General features: G+C 37.3%; 2 protein-coding genes across 2 annotated transcripts; one reads left to right on the top strand and one right to left on the bottom strand.

Annotated features, from left to right (window-relative positions):
- Window positions 1–5,318: 5,318 nt before the first annotated feature.
- Window positions 5,319–12,136, bottom strand: LOC137712861 (uncharacterized). The gene is made up of 16 exons (XM_068452038.1): window positions 11,817–12,136; window positions 11,588–11,687; window positions 11,214–11,493; window positions 11,063–11,130; window positions 10,893–10,962; window positions 10,027–10,767; window positions 9,436–9,534; window positions 9,236–9,330; window positions 8,887–9,069; window positions 8,421–8,671; window positions 8,205–8,300; window positions 7,998–8,089; window positions 6,956–7,221; window positions 6,772–6,845; window positions 6,450–6,556; window positions 5,319–5,888 (listed from the first exon to the last, which is right to left on the bottom strand). Exons 2-6 carry the CDS (start codon window positions 11,650–11,652, stop codon window positions 10,693–10,695), a joined length of 558 nt encoding a protein of 185 aa, XP_068308139.1. The 5' UTR covers window positions 11,653–11,687; window positions 11,817–12,136; the 3' UTR covers window positions 5,319–5,888; window positions 6,450–6,556; window positions 6,772–6,845; window positions 6,956–7,221; window positions 7,998–8,089; window positions 8,205–8,300; window positions 8,421–8,671; window positions 8,887–9,069; window positions 9,236–9,330; window positions 9,436–9,534; window positions 10,027–10,692.
- Window positions 12,137–21,032: 8,896 nt separating this feature from the next.
- LOC137713185 (RING-H2 finger protein ATL79-like) lies at window positions 21,033–21,891 on the top strand. Its single transcript, XM_068452452.1, has one exon. It carries the CDS (start codon window positions 21,121–21,123, stop codon window positions 21,757–21,759), a length of 639 nt encoding a protein of 212 aa, XP_068308553.1. The 5' UTR covers window positions 21,033–21,120; the 3' UTR covers window positions 21,760–21,891.
- Window positions 21,892–22,715: the final 824 nt, after the last annotated feature.

Below are 22,715 nucleotides of genomic sequence, written 5' to 3'. Positions count from 1 at the left end.
GTGCAGTGACCTCACTAAAAGGAAGCCAAACCGTGACATTATTCGTAAAACGACGTGAAAGAGTTCCGACAACACACACATTTAAATGTATTTATCATTGGACAACCTTTCGACAACATTCATCAAACATTGTGGTACATATTGAGGAAACGTTAGCAAAATACGTTAAAAAAAATGTCATGTACAATATTTACAACGGCTTACGAACGCTGTAGATGTATATTTTTTTAGAAGTTGTTGATTCTAAAAATTACAAAACCTACGTGGCGCGCAGGCCGAGTAACTAATAAGCTAATTACATCCTTCGGTTGAATGCGGGGCGTGCCAACTCGTCGGCCGAGGAGTAAAATTCGTTGATGTAGCGTTGCTGACTTCTTTATCTTGCGACTGCGATCAAGGAAGGAACACCCTCGGTCTTTGGGTTCTAGAGCCTGAAGACAAGGCTGCTGGTTTTGCGAAGTTCACAAATCGTCGGCGGCCGATTCGGTCACCGTGATTATATTCGGAAGAGTATAAACACGTCGAATCGACACCAGACTATATGGACACAAATATTCAAAGGTAATGTATGTCTTGATGGTGAACGTAGTTCGGCCGTCTGAATGCCGAACTCTAAAACTCACTTGTGAATATCCAATCATAAAATCACTCGGCGTTCGGTACGCCAAATGTCGTAACTCGTAACACCTTACTTCGCCGAGGCGGCTGATAAGATGACCCCTGCCAATAAGGATTCGAAAACCCTTCTCGACCGAGACTTGGATAGGTCATCAGTCGGCCTCGACGCAGTGCTGTTTATCCAAACTGAAGGTGCTCCTTGGTCGGCTGATTCTACGGCAACAATATTGTTTATCTAAACTGAAGGTGTTCGCCGGTTGCCTTCACAGTGCTATTTATCCAAACTGAAGGTGTGTCGGCGGAAAAAGAAAAAGAAAAAGAAAAAATCTCAAGGTGTTTGAGAGGTTTTGCGCAGGGCAATTGTATGTTGAATTGAAGGTCCTTAATTGTTGCATGATTTCTTGTATTTATAGCACCAACTCCTTGAGATCTAATTAAACCCCTATCTGGATTGGGAGTCCTTGCCCCGTTCTAGCTTTGCTTCAAACAACCCTACTCCCATTAGGACTTTGAACTCACCCCCCTTCGGGGCTTTATTCATTGCTGGTTGAGAGTCATAGTTGCACCAGGACTTCCTCGACCCTCTTTGTTTATCTGGACTACTCCTTCTTGCGATAGGACTCGATCATCCCTACTAAATGGCCCGGAATTATCAGGCAGCCCATAGTATTTTGACACAGTTTTGGGCTGAGCACAAACCTACACTCGATCCAACAATATTATTTTGGGCCCAAACAGAAGTATATCTGAACATTGTCATTTTGGGTTAAGCTTGTAATATTAATTTGAGAGGTGGAGAGCACTACGTAGTACATAATTACCACATATACTCAATTTGAGGTCCACTTTTTCACTATCCCATGATTTCGATTGCATTAATATTATCGAAAAAGTAGGAATAAAAATATATGCATGCAAGGCGGTGAGCCTACTTACGTATAGGAGAAAAATTAACGTAGGGTAGAAGTTCGTAAGTAAGGATGTTGTGATTTAGGATAACTCTTAAATTATATGAGATCAGTATGAAGTCAAATGAAACTTAAATATAAGGGGTTTTGATGATATTAATTTTTTATCTTTGAAAAAGGGAACAACTTGTGGCGAATTAAGATTATTCATTCTTTTTGGGTCGAATGAGGCTAGTTAGGAGTTTCACTCTACGTGGGACCACAATCAAATAGATTCATAGCTTACAAAGCATCGAACCTAAAACTTCTTACTTTTTTCATTAAACTACTTATTGTGGTTGAGTTGCGATTATATTTGAACATTTAGAGAGAGAAGAGGCATACATTTCATTTGTATGATTATAGAGCTGAGAAGTAGTCAAAGTGGAAAAGTATTCCTATTCTCTCTCTTAAATTTACGTGTGCACGAACCAACGTGTTGGAAACTGGAAATATGTAGAAGATCTTCGCAATCAAGCAAACGAGTGTAATTTGCATGGTTGCATGTCGCACTCGAATGCATGGAACTACAACAAATATTATATTATTATTCCTTGTTAAAATGTTTGGCCACGTACGTCACGTTCCCTCTAATTTCTTCCTTTCTTTGTTTTTTTGGTCAAAAAGCAAATTGATACTTTTGGAGTTTGGTTTACTTTTGCAATCAATAATTTCGGGATAAGGTAGTTATCGTGAAAATCAGCCTCATATTTTATTTCAGTCCTTTTGGATTTACTTATCCTCACAACAACGCCAACTAAATCCTTGATTTCTAAGTGATTTATCCTCACACATAACATCCACACAACTATTTCTCCAAACCAAACAAATTAGGAAAATGCTCTTAAATCACATAACGATAACAAATAGTCTCGTCATGTCAGTATCATCTTTCTGTCATTTTGGTATGTTGTCATATCGTCCTATTACTGATGGAAACGGTTTCTCTCCGATTCCTTCCACCAATTAACTTTAACAGTTAAATTTTAAGAATTCGAATTAATTGATAGAATGGATCTGATGGAAGAGATTCAGAGAAAATCTTTTTCCATTACTGATGGCTGAAAGTCTCGATAGGCTTGACATGATATTAATTAATAGATAGTATATATGGTGAATTGTGTTTTTGTTTTTGTTTTTTTTTTAAAGAGGGATAATTGGTAACAAATCATGATTATCCATCATTTTCAGAGATCAGAAAGACTCAAAGAGGCATTTCAGCCTCCCCTGCCCACAAGTCTGGCTTCCACACCAACAATGGGTTTTAAACCCGAGACCTCCAATTTTTAGTTTTAAGGAAGTATCGTAATCCGTCATTTACCACTGACCTACCATATTGTGGTTATATCGTGAATCTTTAACTTTTGCTACAATAATAGAGAGATTTGAAAAGACGTTGCTATAATAAAGTGGAAAGCATTTTGCTCACTTCTATAAACTATGATGTATGTTCATCCTACAATCATCTGTCACGTGTCATTTTACTTAATTTTAATTTTTTTTAAATTAAAAAATAACATTTAATGTGAAAATTTACTAGAATTAAATAAAAAGATACATGGTAAATAATTAAATGTATGACGAACATACATTATAATTATCGTAGTGAGTAAAAATGGTTAGAGGTTCATAATAAATTATCAACGAAAAGCCCTCAAGATTAGTCCAAATAGCGAAAGGAGGCAAGAAAATGAATTAGAATTCAGATAGGTCAAAAGCTCTATTGCAATGCATCTTCCATACGCAGAAAAGAAAAGGAAAAGGAAAAGCGTAAATTACATTTTACATCGTTGAGTTTAAATGCAATTGTAACCTCTTGCATCTTTAAAATATTTTAATTTTATACATAAATTTATATTTTATTGCAATTTCATACATTCGTTAGTTAAATCTTATACAACATTTTAAAAATATTTTAATCTTATACATAAACTTATATTTTGTTGCAATTTCATACATTCGTTAGTTAAACCGTTAAATAATGACGTGATAAATGTATGACCCACCTATTTGATGACGTGGCATATAAAAATAATTAATTATAAAAACAATTTAATAAAATTTTAAATTAAAACAAAACAAAACAAAAATAGGGCCCACCCCTCTTCTCCCACCCAAGCAAATCCTCCATCTTCGTGAAAGATTTTTTAATGTAATCAGTATACGAAATAATTTATTATGTGTCATTAAACAAATAATAAAATATATATGTTAAAAAATTAATAATTTAAAAAATAAAATTTATCACCGTTATGTTTTGTAACATTCGGATTTCATCGCAACTAAAAGTTTCTCCAGCTTCAACGCAACCAGCCATCCCATTCTTTCTGCATCACCAACCCCCATCCCATACAACCAGCCTTTTTTTTGTCTGCATCACCATCATCAAAGTTGAAATTTACACAACCAATAATTTGAAAACAAATATGATTCCCAAATCTTGGCACACGGCATGGCGTGGATTGACGCCTTCGACACCGGTGGCTGTCCATCCTTGCCACCCAGCCCTGCAGCAACGATTCCAAATCCGAATATCCTTCATTCAACGGCATGCGTTGTCCATCCTTGCCACCCAGCCCTGCAGCAACGATTCCAAATCCGAATATCCTTCATTCAACGGCATGCGTTGTCCATCCTTGCCACCCAGCCCTGCAGCAACGATTCCAAATCCGAATATCCTTCATTCAACGGCATGCGTTAATGAGGACGATTCTTTGCCGCGGGGTTCGGCTTTCCGGGTTTTCTCCATCTGGATCTTCCGGTCGAGTGTCGCAGCGGAGGCGGCTGCACCTAAGATTAAGGGCATGAGCACAGAGAGCTCTCGATCTCGACCCCTTCTCATGAGCCAGTCGAAAAAATGAAGCTATCTCAGACGCAAACCCACCTTCGGGTCCAGGAAATTTTCTGGGTTTTTTTTTTTTCGGATTGACAGCGAAAACTGAGAAAAAAATTTAGGACATCTGGGGAAAACGAAGAATCAGAAGAAATTTAGAATATTTGGGAATGGATTTTAGGGATTGGGAGGGGGAGGATTGACATGGAGGTTGTATGGGATGGGTGGTGGCGGTGGAGAATGAAGGAGATGGAAATGGAGGTCATTTGCTCGGGTGGGAGAAAATGGGTGGACCCATTTTTATTTTCTTTTAATTTAAATATTTGTTTAAATTGTTTTTTATAATCAATTATTTTTATACGCCACGTCATCAAATATGCGGGTCATACATTTGCCACGTCATTATTTAACAACGATCAAATTAACGGTTTAACTAACAGATGTATCAAATTGCAACAAAATATAAAGGTTTAACTAACAGATGTATGAAATTGCTATAAAATATAAATTTGCGTATGAGCTTAAAATATTTTAAAGATATTATATAAAGTTGCAATTGTACCTAAACTCGAGGAGATAAAATATAATTTAACTTGCTTCAATAATGTCAAAGAACACTTGCTCCAATGCAATCACAAATCACCATCCAAAGGTCACCCAATGCCGTAGATTTGTTGACACTAAAAACTTGTTGACACTAAAAACATTAAAACATGGCTTTACTTTGTATGAACTTTCATAATTTAGGGCCGAAAGTAGCTTTCCATACATACGTACGTACATACATACATACATACATATATATATATATATATATATATTTTTTTTTTGGCTTGAGGAGCTTTCTATATTTTAATCCAGATAAACCATATAAATAATGTCGTATAGCAAATTTAGATCGTTGAAATTTGAAGTGTTATGAGTTCTGCAACTAATCTCCATTTAAAAAAAAATAGAGATCCATTCCATTAAAATCCTCGCGTGTGTGTATATATATATGCACAGATACAACAATTCTCACCTATTTAGGAATTAGGTCCTATCTAACCCCTTCCATTCCATGCCAAGAAACAAGCACGACAAAAATCAATCTCATATGATCCTCTTAAGAGTCCTCCGTATGCTGCCAGTGCATCTCCGAGATCCCGTGTCACCGTGAAAATGTTGCCTTCAAATGGCAGCATTTTTCCGGTACATCATGTGGCTGTGCAAGGAACTTGATCACAGGGTTGGTATGTACAGCATGAATATGAAAGTCAACTGAGAACTCACTGGAAGCTATTTGCTAACTTCTCGAATTTCTGCGCAATTGCATGATGCTTCCTGCTATTGTACAATTGGATTAGTGACCCAATTGCGCTGCATATCATCTCTTTCTTCGGATTCCTGATGGATTTATTATCTTCAAGTTCAGCTTGACTACTTGTTGTCTCTCCTAGTGACAAGCAAGGGGCCTTGAACCAGTCTTCAAGGAATGAGGCTTTCTGTATCTGCAGGAAGAAAAATAAGTCCGAGAGCAAAAACACATATTACGCCTTAATGTTTCAAATTATCGATGTTTGCAGTTTGCACAAACACAGACACCAGATAAAAACCCCAATTGGAAGCAGGTAGTCCGCGAATTCTTTTAAAGAGTATGGACATCTATTCAGCAAACATGAACTACGAACACATGACCATTTTCTTTATCTCCAAGGTAAAAATTGTTATTACGGTTCACTTGGTCACTTTGTGAAAATGATCTAAGGTAACAAATATGTATGCCATGATAAAACCCTGGATGACATCTGAGAAGGATTCTCCATAATCTACAGCAAATCAATAGGCTTCTCTTTTAGTTTCCAGATTATTTGAAGGAATGGTTAAAAAAATCTCATACAAAACACAACGAGCAATATATTCTTCATTTGAGAGTACAATCAAAAGATGCAGTCAACCAATTGAACTGCTAATAGTAAAAAATCGAACTTTGGTGAAGACTGATAGCTGATATAGCATTGTGGAGTTACCAAGGCAACCATGACACAGAAAGAGTAAATCCAACTACATACCAAGTATTGATGCTGGCACGGCCAAAGCAGAAGCAGCTTGAATCCTGATCTTAAAGTTGGAAGAATCGCGTAATAGCAGTAGAAGAATACTAAAAACAGATGAAGCCCTGTCGGAAAACAATGCATAGTTAGCTGTTTTTTTTTTTTTTTTTTTTTTTTTTTTTGTAATGATTTATAGAGCTTACTTTCATACTTTAGAACCATGCAGAGAAAAACACTAGTAAGTTATTGAGCGGCATTTCAACCTCATAGATAAATAAATTGATTTCAAACAGGAAAAAGAAACATTGTATCCATGCCAACACAAGATTCAAAACTATACCAATCCATATCTTGCAGTCTTAATGTCTCATTCAGAAATAGGTTGCTCAAAGCATGACAAACATTCCATTGGATCTGTTAGGTGCACAGTAAATTTGGGTCGATAAATATGAGGATACAGTCTCATCCATGCCATTCAAATTAGAAAATAAAATTCCAGCAAGTTAGGACTGTAAGCATGATACCTTAACATTACCAGTCGTAACACAAGAAATCAATGCCTGAACCACTTGCTCAAGCCAACGTGAATCTCCCAAAGAAGCTGGATGGCATGATATTAACACATCTCTTTGACTTCCTTCCCTGTAATTGCTTGATGGTATTTTGTCAGGTTTAGTGCTCTTTATTGTCGATCCATTATTGTCTAGTGTCCTGTCACTACCGCTTCTATATTTGAATATTTGATAGATCTTGAAAGATTCCCCAGAGCCCTTACAGCATTTGATTTAACCTGATAGAAAGAAGAAAATATTCAGAGCTGTAAGATATACATATATTATTGATGACTAGAAATGAGCAGACAGTCAGTGAAATAAAGCAAAAATAGTTTCGCACAAAACTAGAAGAACCATAATCATTTCCTATCTATGAATTCTTTACATCCAACCGATATTGATGACTTGGCTTATTAATATACTATTCAATCAACTTATAGAAAGGAAATGACTTGGTTATTAACATATCTACCTTGTCTCCATCCTTGGTCAGACGCAAAGCACACTCGGTTAATAATATGAATAATTTGGAGATTTCGGGATAGCCTATATAGCAGGTGAATAAAAAAGAACAAAAGAAAGAAGATTAGTAGTTTGAAAAGACAATGATACAGTGGAAATACAATTGATATCGCTCTTCTAAATTGTTTCAAGGAAAAATCATCAATACAATGACGGATAGAATCACAAATGTTCGCCACAGCCCAAGACGAAGTTATTTGCACCTGAAATGAGAACTATATGGACGGTTTTGACTGATTATGAAATAAAATGAAACCAACCTAAAACTAGATAAATAGAAAAATACTGAGACCAGGGGATCGCGTGTGTTAATCTCCACAGCATGAACAAACTCATCAAGTATCTCTGCACTAAATAATTTGAGTTCTTAATGAATTTCTGTCCTCGATTCTTGAACAAAGCATAAAATTTACAGAGGATCAAGTCGATAACAGATAATAAGAACTCTTGAGAAATCATTAAATTCCATTCAAAAACATGTCAGGATCACCTTTAAGAAACTTGAGGAAACATTGATATGACTCCAAGGGCTCGACGAGCAGCTGACCTAACTGAAGGCACATCATTTACGGCAGCACGAACCTAAAAAGATTTTGTAGATATAGCTGATAAGAAAAAAGCTTTCTAAATTCTATTCCATTTACATATACAAAGAGGTTAAGGTATAACACCAGTGATTAGTTACAAGAAAACATACACAAGAAGAAAGAATGAAGTCTTGTTTTTCCTTTGAGAATGAGAAGCATACAGAAGAGGTTATGCCAGCAAAACATGTAACCCATGCTGCTCTCACCTTCAATGAAAAATAAAAGGTTCAGAACAGTACATAAAAAACACAAAAAGATAAATCTCTACATTTGGTATATGTACCCAACTTGGGAAAAGTCAATTGTTTATATCATTATTAACTAACCACTGCAGAAGTATGGTGCAGAATCAGAGGCATATGCTTCTCAATTGCCTCACACCACTGCTCCGTTCCAGATTGACAGAAGTGGGTTCATCTAGTGTATTTTCTGAGTTCTCTGGTTCATACAATGGCACCAATGAAACTTTCTTCATCCTTATGCAGTCCGAAATAAATGGAGCATCAAGTAATTTATCATCTGAAGGGTCTTCAGTTCCTTTAAATCCTGATATTGCACGTAGACATTCGTCCAAAACCTGATAATTGACATCAACGATCATTATAGATATATATATATATATATATATATATATATGTCCGTAAAGGGAAAAAAATCAATTACATGAATATGGCCTAAAAATACTGCTCTGTAAGAAGGTCTCGCTCATTTCTAATGTAAAACAAACTCAAGGAAGAACAAAGTATTTATTTACTATTTTGGAGAGGAAAAATAGCAGATATTAAAGGATACTTTAATAGTAGCTGTAATGACTTTTTCCCCAATAAATCCGACAAAATTTCCAGTATTTCCCTTCCAAGATCCTGTAGGAACTTCATGAATAGCTACCCTCAAAACGCCATAAACAATGATGGAAATTTGTTCCCAACAGGAGAACATTATGCTTGGGTAATTGTGGGACACAGCCCTAAGCGCCTACAAGAAATAATATAAGCCTTAGATATAATTACCACATGCTTTTAAGAAAAGAAAAAAGCGCTAGTAAAACCACAAGCATTTCATAACAGTTGATGGCATGCTACATGCTTGTCCAGAAAAGAATCAGCACTGCTGTAAAACCTGATTATCAGAAATCAATTACCTGAAGAGCCTCAACGCATATCGTTGGGTTGCTAACTTTTTCTGAAAATCGAAATAGCGAGAGAACACCTGACTTCTTTGTAGCCTCAACAAAATCTGGAGAAAGTAACAAAAATAGTACAAGATAAAACAGTGAAGAAAAGCAGGCAATGCAGATATTACTCTTTACCTGCAAATTAAAAGGAGAAAAGGACAACTAACCAGCAGACCAGTGTGATCACCTTTGAATGTAAACCCATTTTTCATCCTTTCTTGTAGAGATGTAAAAACTGTAACAACTCTCCAGGCATTCTTGAATATCTGTAAAATGATCATTGATAGGATCATAGGAAATATAATTATACAAGATTTTCCTCAAAAATGAGCAGGGAGTAACATCATGCATCGTTCTGTTGTGTATACAAAGTGTTAAAAAAAAAAATGCTATTAAAAAAAGCACGCCACTTTTCCTATCCTCATTGCAATAAATAAAAGAATATTCTTTGGAATCAAGGTTTTACGAATCTCCTACACGAAAGTAAGGGAAGTTGGTAAGGGAAAGATTCAAACTCAAAAAGGCCAATAAAGGCAAATTAAAATGCTACTAAAGCTGTGAGCCAAATTGCCCAATTTCAGAATTGAATTATGAAAAGTACACACTGAATAGTTCTAACTTGAGGTTTTGGAATCTGAATACATCTTAAGAGAAACATACAACGAACAAGTGGTTTAAACACTAAATCACATTTAAACGAAACCAAACAAAAGAAGCAAATCATTAACAATTTCAAAAGTTTGGGGGAGAACACATACGGTGTAGATGATATCAAAAGCATGAGAATCTTGAGCAGGGATGCCATCAATCTACTATGAGTTTCATGTTAAATTAAGTATAAAATACCTACACCATATACATAATAAATATTGTAACATCAGGAGAATAAAAGTTACTTGAACATGTAAAAGTAATAAATAATTGCAGCAAAAGTTTGAATTTGTGCAGCGTAGTGGCTTTCACATAGATGGGAGGTGAGATCCTAGGACAGGGCACATCCTATTCTGTAGCCTATTATTGACATTGAGACGAAAAGGAGAGAATACTAAAAGACAACAAACAACAATGGCAGCTACTCCGACTTTAATAACTTTGACATTAGGAAAAGGATACGAACCAAAAAATTGCAAAACTTACCTGTATACAATGGCAGCTACTCGGACTTTTAATTTCTGAATGTTGTCAGTGTCTTTAATTGATCCATCACTGTCACTGTAATCTGAATCTGACAATGCAAACTCATTCGCGGAAGATTCATGATCTGATAAACTTTGAGAACCCCAAGCTTCACTCTGCTTCATATTTGAATTGTCCTTTTGGCGCAGGTGTGGAGGCCTATATGGAGTACTATTGGTCTTTTTAGAATCTTCCAAACCCAGCTTAAGGCTTGCTAAACTAGGTTCCTTTTCTTTTTGACCAATTACTTAACAGGTATGCTGGGGTCTACTATTAATGCCATAGGAAAAGAACATTTGTAGAGCAGCCACAAAACTTGATGCCTGAAAAGGTAATCAAATCCAGAAGGTGTGAAATATGATGGTTGAAGATACAACTCTATAAGAAATTCAGAATCAGACTATCAGTTGATTATTTATAATTGCAATATACAAAAGCATCAACTTACATGGTCAGAAAGGTAACACTTACGATCTGCGAGAGTCAAATGCAGACAATGCAGAAGAGATAAATTAAACCTGCAAAAGCACAAGTCGCGTACCATTGGCAATAATATATAAAGGTGACAAATTCATTTATAATATGCCAAAGCAAGCATAGTAGAGATTGTTGGAATACCTGGACATAAAAGCGTCTTCCATAAGCTGGCTTTTAGCTACCAAGCCACCCATCACCTTCCTAAAAACCTAGTTCATAGCAAAACCTTATCAGCATCACATATATATACACAGAGATAGAGAACTACAAGCTAAAAATAAAGTATCGTGACCTCAATCGTTGATCTCCAGATGTCCAATGGAAAGGATGAGCCAACTCGGGAGATTGCCTCTCCAACCATAGTAAATGCAAGTGTCTGAATTTCCCATAAGCTTCCATATCGAGGCAGTGGCATTCTCTTCCCAACTTCAAGAACCGAGCTTTGGTTGAGAATCAAGTTCGAAAAGCTGCTCAACTCTGCGTGAGAGCTCTCAATGATTCGCAGCAGGAACTTCACCAGCAGAACCTCCTCCGCCATCGAGCATTTCCTCTGATACGTGCTCATAACACGCCTAAAGATAACGAATTTTACAAATTACAATCGAATTCGCAAGCAGAACGCGTTTTCCGAAAATCGAACCGAAAACCAGATGAGCTTGAGCTTACCCTAGAGTCTGTAGAGCTTCCATAACCGGCGTGAACGACGAAGAGCCGATGAAATAGCGCAGCATTTTGTTGAAGAAGTCAATGAGGAGAGTCCACGAAGCTGAATTGATAACGAGAGAAATGCGATGGGAGATGTCAAGGATCTGAATCAAACGACTAAAATTTTCAAAATTTTCAGAGAAAACGAAGAAGCAGAGGAGCAAAGGCAAATTCTCAGTCGTATACATACCAAGTGAGTTATGTGAGAGAAGGTCGGAGTAAGGTCTTCTCCGCCGTGAGGCTTCGCGGTGACGAGCTCCATGACGAAGAGCAAATCGGAGGTGACTTCCTGAGGAGGGAGGTCGGGCGCGGCGGAGAGGAGAGTATGGGAATGGGAGAAGATGGAATGATGGAGGAGTTCGGGGATTGGAGTGCGTAGAGGAGTTGTTAGGGTTTCGTCCCTCACTGTTAGAAACGCCGTCCTCCACCACCTTACAGGCGATGACGACGGTGATGATGCCGCTGCCGCCATTTCGAGGTTGGCTTCTCAGTCCCTCCAATTCCAACCCACTTCAGTTGTTGTATTGGGCATTGTGCAAACTGATTCATTTGAACAAGAGAGACCGGTGCATTGGGCTTAAAAATTGGGTCACAGGCCCATTTGAGATTTTTATGTGTGGGCTTAAAATAGGCCTATTCTCATAAAGAAGGTTAGCAGTTTCCTTTCGTTTCCACTCAAAAAGAGGAGAAATTCTCGAGTTCGGACATTTTGACCATGCCAGTCGTTTGGTACTCTTCACAAAAGCAAGAGGATCTCTTGTATTTGGTCCCGCTGAAACTCATATTTTTCCTCATTACTTTGAGTCTATTGTCATATAACAGCATTGTACACAAGAATTTCTATCCTAAGTTCTTCATTTTTCACCTAAGAGTTCCCTATTTCACAACACGAAAACCATTTTCCTATCCTAATATTATCTTATCGGACTCATTATATATTGTTATGAGAATTATCTCAATTAATGACTTATAATTTCTCGGTCTAACAATATAACATGCTAGAGTATCTAACGATAAACTAATACCCATCGTGATCTTAGGTCATAACCCTCTAACTACCTGGTGGCCACGGCATTGTAACTAAAGATCTATGATTGCATTTGCACGGTTGATGAGTCCCTTTCGTATCAAAATCTGAGCACCGTGTTCATCTTGGTTCAAAAGCCAAATCCCAACACATACATAAATACAGAAAAAGACACAAAAATATATGCAAATGGAAGGCAGCTGAGTCATACTTTGGCCACCCAAATAATTACGAGGAATTCTTGGGTAGCATTTGCCCGCCTCACACTGGTGGGATAATCATCGAAATATGTATATTATAATCAGGGGCAGACCGACTTAGGACCAAGGGGGTTAGCTGAGCCTCTGAACTTTAGTGAATTTTCATGAATGATTTGGGTGCCGCCCTTTGAAGGTTGGAGTTGCCCTTCATATATGCCCCTCCAACTGCTTGATAAAATACGTTAGAGAGATGCTGCTCTTTTACAGCCTAGTCCTAATATTATTTACCTTTGGCTTGTTTGTTGGTTGTGACTACATAATATTTTCATTTTTTGTACACTTTATTTCAAAATGGTACGCATGTTATACACTTGTGTAGATACTTTTCAAGTTTTTGAGGTGACTTGAAAAATATGTACATGAGTGTATAATATGCAATTATCTTCAAGTTGAATGCATGTATTTTCGCATATTGATTAATATTACATATAAAATTCATGTATTATACAAATATTACAGCATGTCTTTTTTTTTTTTTTTTTTGGAACAATATAGCATGTCATTTAAGCACGAAGAAAATAAATTTTTTTTTTGTAAAAAGAACTTTTAACATTTTAAATAATGGGCAAACTCCGTACTTGTTTAAGCAAACTGTATAATAATATAGGAACGTACTTTTACGTGCTATACACGCATCGTCTTGTGCTAACTATGAACCATCATTTTCGCCAATTAGGATAGAGTATTTGGTGCAACTGCCACACTACAGTAATAGACACCGTGTGAAGATCATAGGTCAGTGGGCGGGGTAAACGAACTATATGAAGTGGGTGGTTTTTTAATATGTGCGGCAAACGGATCACGTGACCTGGACACTCGCCAGCCAGATAGGCTGTGTCACACATGAGCACTATCTGCATGTCTATTTCCTGCCATCACATAAAAAAACGAAAAATTGATGCCCTAGCATGTACAGAAATGGGCTAAGCTGAAACTGAAAGCAGCCTCAACCAAACACATTGAATGTTGTCCCAATCTCCTTATTAATTCTGTTCTGAAGTTACCTTCGAAGCAGGCAACCTCGCTAAAATAATTCTCAGTTGGCTTTTTCTTTTGTTTTGTGTGTTTTATTAGTTGGTTTTGCAGGTTGGTGATGAAGAAAGTTCAAAGTGTGTGTGGCCTACTTGGAAAGCTACCCGACTGTGTGGGTCCAAATAAGCCGCCGTCCTTCCAAGCCCATACATAAACTCATTTACTCTTTGTCGCCCTAGTGTACACTTGATTTCGAATTACCTTCCTATAAACTAGAGTAATTCAGATTATCATCTTGACAAAAACCTCCTGCTACAATAAAATAGTTTTTACTCTTTTTGGGTATGTTGGATCTTCGTCGTATGTCTAATGCATCCCAGTGTTGGCTTGCTAACAAATGATGAGGTATGTTACAGTTAGTCGTTTGCGTGCATGTGACTGATTTTAGAGAGTATTAATGACTGATTTTAGAGAGCTAATGCATGAAAACGTTACATTTCTCCTGTACTTAGCAAGGCAACTCCTGTACTTGGCAAGGCAACTCATGCATTACTTGTCCATCATGACTAGAAAAAATGATCATTTATATCAACAGTTAGAAATTATCTATGCACGTAGCAAACGCTAATAAAATTTACGCAGGCTTAGACTGTCGTGACTAGTGTACATCAATGTTTATAAAGCTCTTATTTTGGTGCTACATTGAAGCATTTTATGGATGCAATATAACAAAATAATTCTAGTTAGACCAATTTTTTAGACAATATTTACAAATCATGCGATTTGTCACATCACCAATAAGAAATATGTAAGTCAATCAAAACTTAACTAGTAATTCAATAATTCACAACCACGTCATATGATTTACAAAATATGCTTTAAAAATATAATCTCTCTCCCATTGCCCATTATAAAATAATAGATGTTGCCTTCAGAAATAAAGTGACTCGACATCTAATCTTTTGAATAACAAGCATCCAAGGAATCAAAGATGAGATGGGGTTACAGAAATGTCGACGTCTCTTGAAATTTTATGGAGGCATCTCTCTGTGCCCTAATAGCACCAAAACAAACACTCAGTTGTTTCTGTTTGTTGACAAGCTGAAGCTCCGCCTTTATCAGCTTATCCACTGCTTTTGCTTTTCATTTTTCATAACAAAAAAGCAACATGGGGTCCGGTAGTACTTGACCACTGCACGCAGCTGCAACCGAAAAAGGCTAAAAGCACACAGATTAGTTTACTGAAGCGCAGTAATTTTTAGGCAATGGATATTACTGTGATATGATTGTCTTATGCATAATACACCCACCATGATCTCCACCTTATCATAATCATTACTCTTAGTTATTTTTCTTAATCTCTTGTCGTATGATTTCACGTGATTAATATGATAAGGTTTGCAGACACACGAAGAAATATGTACATGAAGCTCAATGGGAAAATTGCATCATCTTTTTTTTGTCAAACGATACAAATGTTGGATTATGTATTAGATTAGGACGCCAAAGGTGTTTGAACATACGTTGTGGTGTAAGAGCAACATTTTTCTCTACCACTATAGTAGATGGCTAGTTGAAGGAAAATGCATCATCACCATGGTCATATCATCATGTATAGAGCGGGCCCTGAGGGTGTGCAAAATGTACCACCACACAGGACCCCTGATTCGGAAGGGCTTCCAAATTTTCTTTACATGTAAAGATACATATTATATACTTAATTGTGCAAGATAATAATAATTACCATACCAGCGCTAGTGGTATAGGCTTCAATTTTCTTGTACATGGCTTGGGTTTGAGTCCTTGTGAAACTATTTTGCTATTTTTAAGTTTTGCAAATTTATTAACTTAAAAAGTTGATAAGTTTTACACAAAAATCATGCAACATATTTCAAACTGAAGACCTTGTGGAACTATTTTGCTATTTTAAAGTAAATTTATTAACTTAAAAAGTTGATAAGTTTTACACAAAAATCATGCAACATATTTCAAACTGAAGACCTTGTGGAACTATTTTGCTATTTTTAAGTTTTACAAATTTATTAACTTAAAAAGTTGATAAGTTTTACACAAAAATCATGCAACATATTTTGAACTGAAGACCTTTCAAGACAGGAAAGGCTCTTGTCCATTCAAAGTTGTGCTCTAATTTATAGTATTTAAATTTTATAGATACAAATTGAAAAAAAAAAAAAACAAAGAAAATACAATATTAAAAAAAAATAAAAGGCCTCTATCTAAATTTAGCACAGAGCCCCTAAATTCCCAGGGCCACCCCTGATCATATACAAAAGCAAACCCTAAAATTGATGACTTGAGTTAGAAGGATATGGATTTGAGATATACATGAAAGCTCAATGGGGTTAGTTGGGAATTAATTAGTTCAAATATTCATTTGTAGATAACTTCCAAAGGTCCATGTAATTTGAATCATTTGATTTATTTAACTTTTGTTTAGTTTATATAAATAGAAAAAGGTTAGCTTTATTATAATTTAAAAAGTATCCAAATAGGAGAAAGAAGTGGGTGACAAAATTGGATAATTTGCGAGGTCATGAAACTCATTATTTTGTGATGAGAAATCAGATCTTAAATAACACTCACCCTAGCCCTACCCCTCCACTAGCCACTCCAACGCCACTATTCCCCTCAAGTATATCCACTTATCTTAGTGGACAATGTTATATTTTTACGCGCGCATATGTTTTAAGTTCGAAACTCTTCTATTATTTTTTTTTAAAACAATATTATCTACACTAAAGAGAAAACGAATGGGCTAGCAATAATTTGTTTCAAATTCTCTTTTGATGAGAATCGAACTTTAAGACCTCTCATTTACAAGTGAAGAGAAATACGACTAGACCGTAGTATTAAATGACTAAAACTGTGACATCCCGTCCCGGGATTTTTAAAACGCACTTGTGGAAAGACATTTTTACCCCTAGTTCGTTTCTTTGACGTTATTGGTTGTTTTGTGTGTTGTGGCATGTGTTGGGCCACACACACACAGGCACACTCACTGTCTCTCTCTCCCTGCCCTTTCTCTGTCTCTGTCTCTCATCTCCCTCTCCCTCCCCGTTACCTTGTTACGTACGGACAAACCCACAACCACCCTAAACACTAACAGATCGAGGAAACCAAGGGTGCAGTTGTGATCGTGAGGTCGAGGGGAGCACGAATATACCACTTTCAGGTAAGAACTTCGACGTTTTCACGTCGATATCGCGATGTCCGTTTTGAGCACTGTTCATGCAACATTAATTTACTTAGTTTTTGAACATTTGAAGCTTGTAGGTGTGTTGGTGAAGTCCTAAGGAGCGTCGGAGTAGCTCGTTGGACGAATTTGGACGTCGGGAAGGCCTGGTTCGAAGTTGGCCGGTTTTTGAGTTTTGAGACAGGTATGATCGCGTAACTTTTAGCCTTTAAAAGTGGTCCAACGTGATTCTACTAGTTTAGGGCTTTCTTTTGGTCCAAGAATCATAGAAAATGGTTGAGAAACGAAGGAGAATAGTGAGTTTAAACTTTTCCCAGTTTTCCGGCGACCGGAGTACGGCGAGGGTAGACCGGAGAAGAAACCGGAATATTCCGTTAAGTTTAACGGAATATTCCTAACGGCAGTAACGGCATCCGGTTAGATTTAACGGAATATTCCATCAGTTTGACGGAATATTCCTGACGGCGTCTGTTGACACCGTCAGTGTGCAGGGCACGTGGCCGCGCGTGGGGGGCGCGTAGGTCCGTGCCTTGGCCGGCGCGTGGGGGCGCGTGCGGCGGAGGAAAATTATTTTAAAAATATGGTTGTGATCCTGAGGTTGTGTAGAGCACGTTGGTATATTCATTTGTCCATTTTGAGCAATGTATGAGAAGTTATTGCGAGAAGTTAGTTATGTGCTTTAAAGTTAACGTTTTTATAGTTGTTTCGCATTTAGGTGACACGTACCCCGAGGACGAGCGTGCACACGCGAGGCAGGGGGGCTACGACCCTTCTACATACCAGTGAGTGGGCTTTTGTTTTCCGTATATACCTATATACATATTAATTCCCAGAAATTAGTATAAATGCTTCGTTATATGCCATTTCTTTTATATATAATTGGTGGTTATGCATGAGTAGTGGCATATACGTTTAATTATATATTCAATTATGCATATGTCATATATATTTATATGTGGGTGCTGTGGAGGCATAGGTAAGTGCCAGGTAAGCGTTATTTAACGATTGCATTAAATAGTGGTTAGAGATGCTTAGAGAGCTCATAACCTGCACCCCCGGTGTTAGTGCTCCCGCCCAGAGTAGGGCACAGTCCTTCACGTGATGTTCACCTCCCGCACCACACGCTCAGTTTGGATCCAAGTTAGGTGCATAGGCCTGTCGTACAGACCACTTTAGGTGGTTCCGACTCGTAGGTGACCTGCGATTATTCGCCCAGTCTTCACGTGATCGTAGCACTTGTTTACACCCAGGCCTGTCGTACAGACCACTTTAGGTGGTTCCGACTCGTGGGCAGGTTTAGATATTGAGATTGAGATTTGAGCTCTAGATGCAGCCGTACAGGTCACGTTAGGTGACTCCGGCTGCCAGATGTTATGCTGTTGATATGATTTATACCTGGGCACTTACATATCATTATGAGGTTTTGACATGGCATATTCTCGAGCATGATTAGCATACCCTTGAGCATGTTTGGTATATCTATACATACGTTTATATGTTTATTTTCTGGGAAGTATACAGGTTTTACGGCGAGGGGTTAGATTGTATTTTTGCTAAATGGTTTTCAAAGAGCTTTGTTTTTGCCCACTCACGCTTTTGTTTTGCGCCCCTCCAGGTTCTAGTTGCTTAGCCGTTGCGGTGGTCTCCCTTGAGAGTTTTTCGGCGTTCTGACAGACACTCCACATTGTAGGGTCGCCTTCGGGCGTACTACTGTTGTCGTTTTATTTGGACTGCTATAGACCTGCTCTGAATTTGTATCGCACTTACTAGCACTTATATTAGTACCTTGTATGCTAGTTTTGAATCATTTGTACTTTTATATTTCTACTTTACTAGCTTCCGCACGTGCACATGGTTACGTCACCTTTGTGTGACGGCCAGCACGCTCCGATCTCGGTCGGGGTGTGTCAAAAACTCTCCTTACTTTAAATTGTAATAATTTCGAACCCTCTCTTTTCCTCTCCTTAATTAATAATAAACTAATAAAAAAATTCAAAACATTTTAAGAATCAACTATAAACCGATTATTTGCAGTGGTGTTACTAAAACTAATTAAAGTTTAAAATCTATTTCATTTTGGGTGGTGCTATTTACACACTATTTTTATACTTCTCATATTTTCAATTGTTCAATTGAATGAATTGAAATATATCAAAAACAAAAAATTAATAAGAAGTAAAAAAGGTGTGTGAATAGCATCACCCTTTACTTTTTTGGAAATGTTGTCTCTTTGTAAATATAAGGGCATAACCTTTAATTCTCATGCTTTATAATAGGAAACTCTTATTGATGCTTTAAAATTTTAATTGTGCACTCTTTATAAAAATATTTTTATCTATAAATATACAAAGTTTGGAGTGCACAATTCAATTTTTAGAATGTTAGTAACAATTCCTTTATTATAAAGTTAAAACTATGTCTATGTTCACCCAATATAACACAGTAATATGAATAGTTTCCAAAAGTATCACCTCCATTTTATGATATAGCTAAACATTAAAAGGTGGAAGTGATTTTTGTATATCATTTCTCCCTCAACTCCTCTCTTTATTTCTCAATTTTGAATATTCTTTAATTTATTTAATTCAAATGTAAAATATAAAATAAGTGTAGAATTCGACCCCTTTTCTTTACACAAGCGAAATCGTGTTTTCATATAAAATCAAATATTTTATGCAATCAAAAGTCAATTCTCTTCTTCCACAATAATGGGTCGAATTCTAAACATATATGTAAGTGTAGCTACGTTGGTTAAAATAGTGTTCTTCCTCTCGGCATTCAAGTGATAATTCTCCTTTCAATAGTTTAAATTAGATTAAAAATTTAGAATACCACTTGAATCAATAATAGAAGTCTAATTCCAAAACCCTTTCCTTCTTTCATTCAAGAATATATTTCATTCCTTTCAACCATCAACTATTATTCATCAAGACTTCAACCACATTTACTAGCTACAAGTGGCCCTCTACCACAATGGTAGAGAGAAGTGTTGCACTTGTATCATAGCATGAGTTCGAATCCCACTAGCGCTCTAATCTAACAAATCTATCGTTTGGCAAAAAAAAAAAAGAAAAAAAAAAAAAAAAAAAAAACATATTTACCAGCTAAATAATAAATTCTCCTTCCACGAGTTTATCATTTTTCTTAATTTTCTGTTGGTTTTATAGTGGAATATATATATCATTCAACTTCAACCATCTGCAACTCGTAAACCAAATGCGTGCAGGAACTAAGGAACCAAAGAGTTGACCAATATCATGTACTTGGAACAAGAATCATTCCTTTCCTTCTAACGTACTCGCAATTTGTAATTAAATCAAAGAATTATGCAACACCAAGCATATTGGTAGCTTAATTTGTGTAATATTCTCACAAGTAAAATGTCAACAACCAAGTAAAGATAAACACAAGTATATCCGATAATCCAAAGATACTAACAACTGTCTCAGTTGAGAAATGGTAATTTAGAAATTACCAAAAAATTAAAAAAAAAAAAAAGTTTAGACTTTTGTTCTTCATTGGATATAAGAAGGCTTAAAAAATAAATTTTGAATACGCATAATCACTTAAACCTCTTAAATAATGACCTAGTTTTGTGCATGTGAAAAAGCTCAGAACTAAAACATAAGAATTTACAACTTTGGAATGAAGCTTGATGGACAAATTAGTGAGACCGCCTCCTTACATCTGTTACAGCCTATTTCAATTTGTGTAGGTTAATAGTGTGTGGAGTCTCTGAAGCTCCGAGAAGAAGGTAGTGAGAATCGTATGCCCCACACATGTGAGGTTTTCTAAATAATGACAAATATTTATCTCACAAAATTCCACCCATACCATTATTGTAAAAACCCACACTACACGTATGCATTTCCTGATTCCCTTCCCTGCCTTAACACTCTTTAGAACCTATAAATCTTCCTAATCCCCACCCTCACGCAATCCCTCTCTCTCTCTCTCTCTCTCTCCGCTGAGAGACCATCAGCAGCAGCGGAGGAATTACTAATTAAAAGGGCATATATAAATGAGACCACCGCCAACAGTGAGGCTGTCGGCGGGGGAGGTAGTCGAGTTTGGCCTTATCCACTTCTCTCCACCGCTGCCTTCCCCTCCAACAGGGCCAACGACATGCGTTTCCCACACCTGCCGCTGGTGGCCTTACTCAGGCTCAAAAGAATTCGAGGCCAACGCCGCCATGATCATCATCGTCCTCCTCTCTGCTCTCATTTCCGCGTTGGGTCTCAACGCCGCCATCCGCTGCTTCCTCCGCGGCGGTAGAGGTAACCCTTCTGATCGTGAGAACAACAGTGTTCCTCAGAGTCGGCAGGAGTTGGTTGATGTTCAGCAGAAGAGCAATGTGGCAACGGCTTCGTGCTTAGAGGCGGCACCTACGGTGATTTACACGGCGGAGATGAAAGCGAAGTTGGCAGGGGTGGAGGCGGAGTGCGCCATTTGCTTGTCGGAGTTCGTGGAGGGGGAAAGGATTAGAGTTTTGCGGAGGTGTAAACATGGGTTTCATGCTCAGTGTATTCAAAAATGGTTGTCTTCTCACTCCTCTTGTCCCACATGCCGCCGCACGTGCCTTCCTCAGTCTCCATCCCAGTCCCCAGCACCACCACAACCCTCGGCGGACCATAATCCCGTGACGGAGAGCAGTCCGTAGCGGCCCTGCTGTTACCGAGTTCGCCGTTGTACACATGTATGTAAAATGCAACTAGTTTGAAGTTTTTTCCGGTTCTTTAAATGGTGCCATAAACTTAATTAGTTAATTTAATGTGGTGTTGGGCAAAAGTTACCAATCGTGATCCCATAACTACCATCTTAAACGCGTACAAATGACACCAAATAAGTTTTGGTCCTTTGAATATTACTTTTTAAAGGTCTGTAGCGTATCGGATGTGTTCATTTGCCAAATGGGAAAATTTCAGGTTACGAACTTTAGCTTGATCGAAAATTGCTCCCGTTTTCAACACATACGCTCCTCCCATTCTTTCTTGTCTGTTTATTTTCGTTTAATTTATTTAATCAATGCGAGTAAAAAGAAATGAAAATGCGAAAGTTACTTTTGACAAATCAATTCAAAATTTTAAACCAGCATATATGGAAACCCATGCGTTTTTTTCTACCTTTTGGTCTGCAGCTGTAAAAATAACCGTCCAAATTCGTACGACTTCACCGAAAATGCATCTGGCTTTTCGTATACTAGCCGACTACTTAATGCCAATGCAAAATATGACAACAGATGGAAAGTCCAGAGTATGTGACTCTATAGCTTATCTGATCGATTGATAACGTTTCTCCTACCAGCTGTTTCGAACCGGAAAGCGGAAAGTCACTTTCCCCCTCCTCCGTCGAGAAAATCATGTTCCCCCTCCTCCGTCGACAGAATCGGAAAGTGAACAGAGACTTGCAACGTATGTGGGGGTGGTTTTGGTATGGTTACCGTACCAAAACCCCTCGTACCAAATACTATAACAAACTTTTAGTATGACAAAATCTATTACCATTATCATACCAAATTTTCGGTATTCTAAATTTTGACATACCAAATAATTAGTTGGCTTGGTATGATAATGGGCCAAAATTAAATTTTTTTTTTTTCAACCGAAGTCAAGGCCT

This window comes from Pyrus communis, chromosome 13, assembly GCF_963583255.1.
Source record: "Pyrus communis chromosome 13, drPyrComm1.1, whole genome shotgun sequence".
In the NCBI taxonomy this organism is placed as follows: domain Eukaryota; kingdom Viridiplantae; phylum Streptophyta; class Magnoliopsida; order Rosales; family Rosaceae; genus Pyrus; species Pyrus communis.
The sequence above is the reverse complement of the archived record's forward strand: the minus strand, read 5'-3'. Positions and strand labels throughout refer to the sequence as shown.

What these genes read in the sequence shown, in the direction of transcription:
- LOC137713185 (XM_068452452.1), top strand. Translation starts at nt 21,121, where the DNA reads ATGAGACCACCGCCAACAGTGAGGCTGTCGGCGGGGGAGGTAGTCGAG.
- LOC137712861 (XM_068452038.1), bottom strand. Translation starts at nt 11,652, where the DNA reads ATGCTGCGCTATTTCATCGGCTCTTCGTCGTTCACGCCGGTTATGGAA. An exon ending in GAAGCTCTACAGACTCTAGG is followed by an intron (nt 11,494 to 11,587) that starts GTAAGCTCAAGC and finishes CGTTATCTTTAG; the next exon opens with GCGTGTTATGAGCACGTATC. An exon ending in TCTGGAGATCAACGATTGAG is followed by an intron (nt 11,131 to 11,213) that starts GTCACGATACTT and finishes GCTATGAACTAG; the next exon opens with GTTTTTAGGAAGGTGATGGG.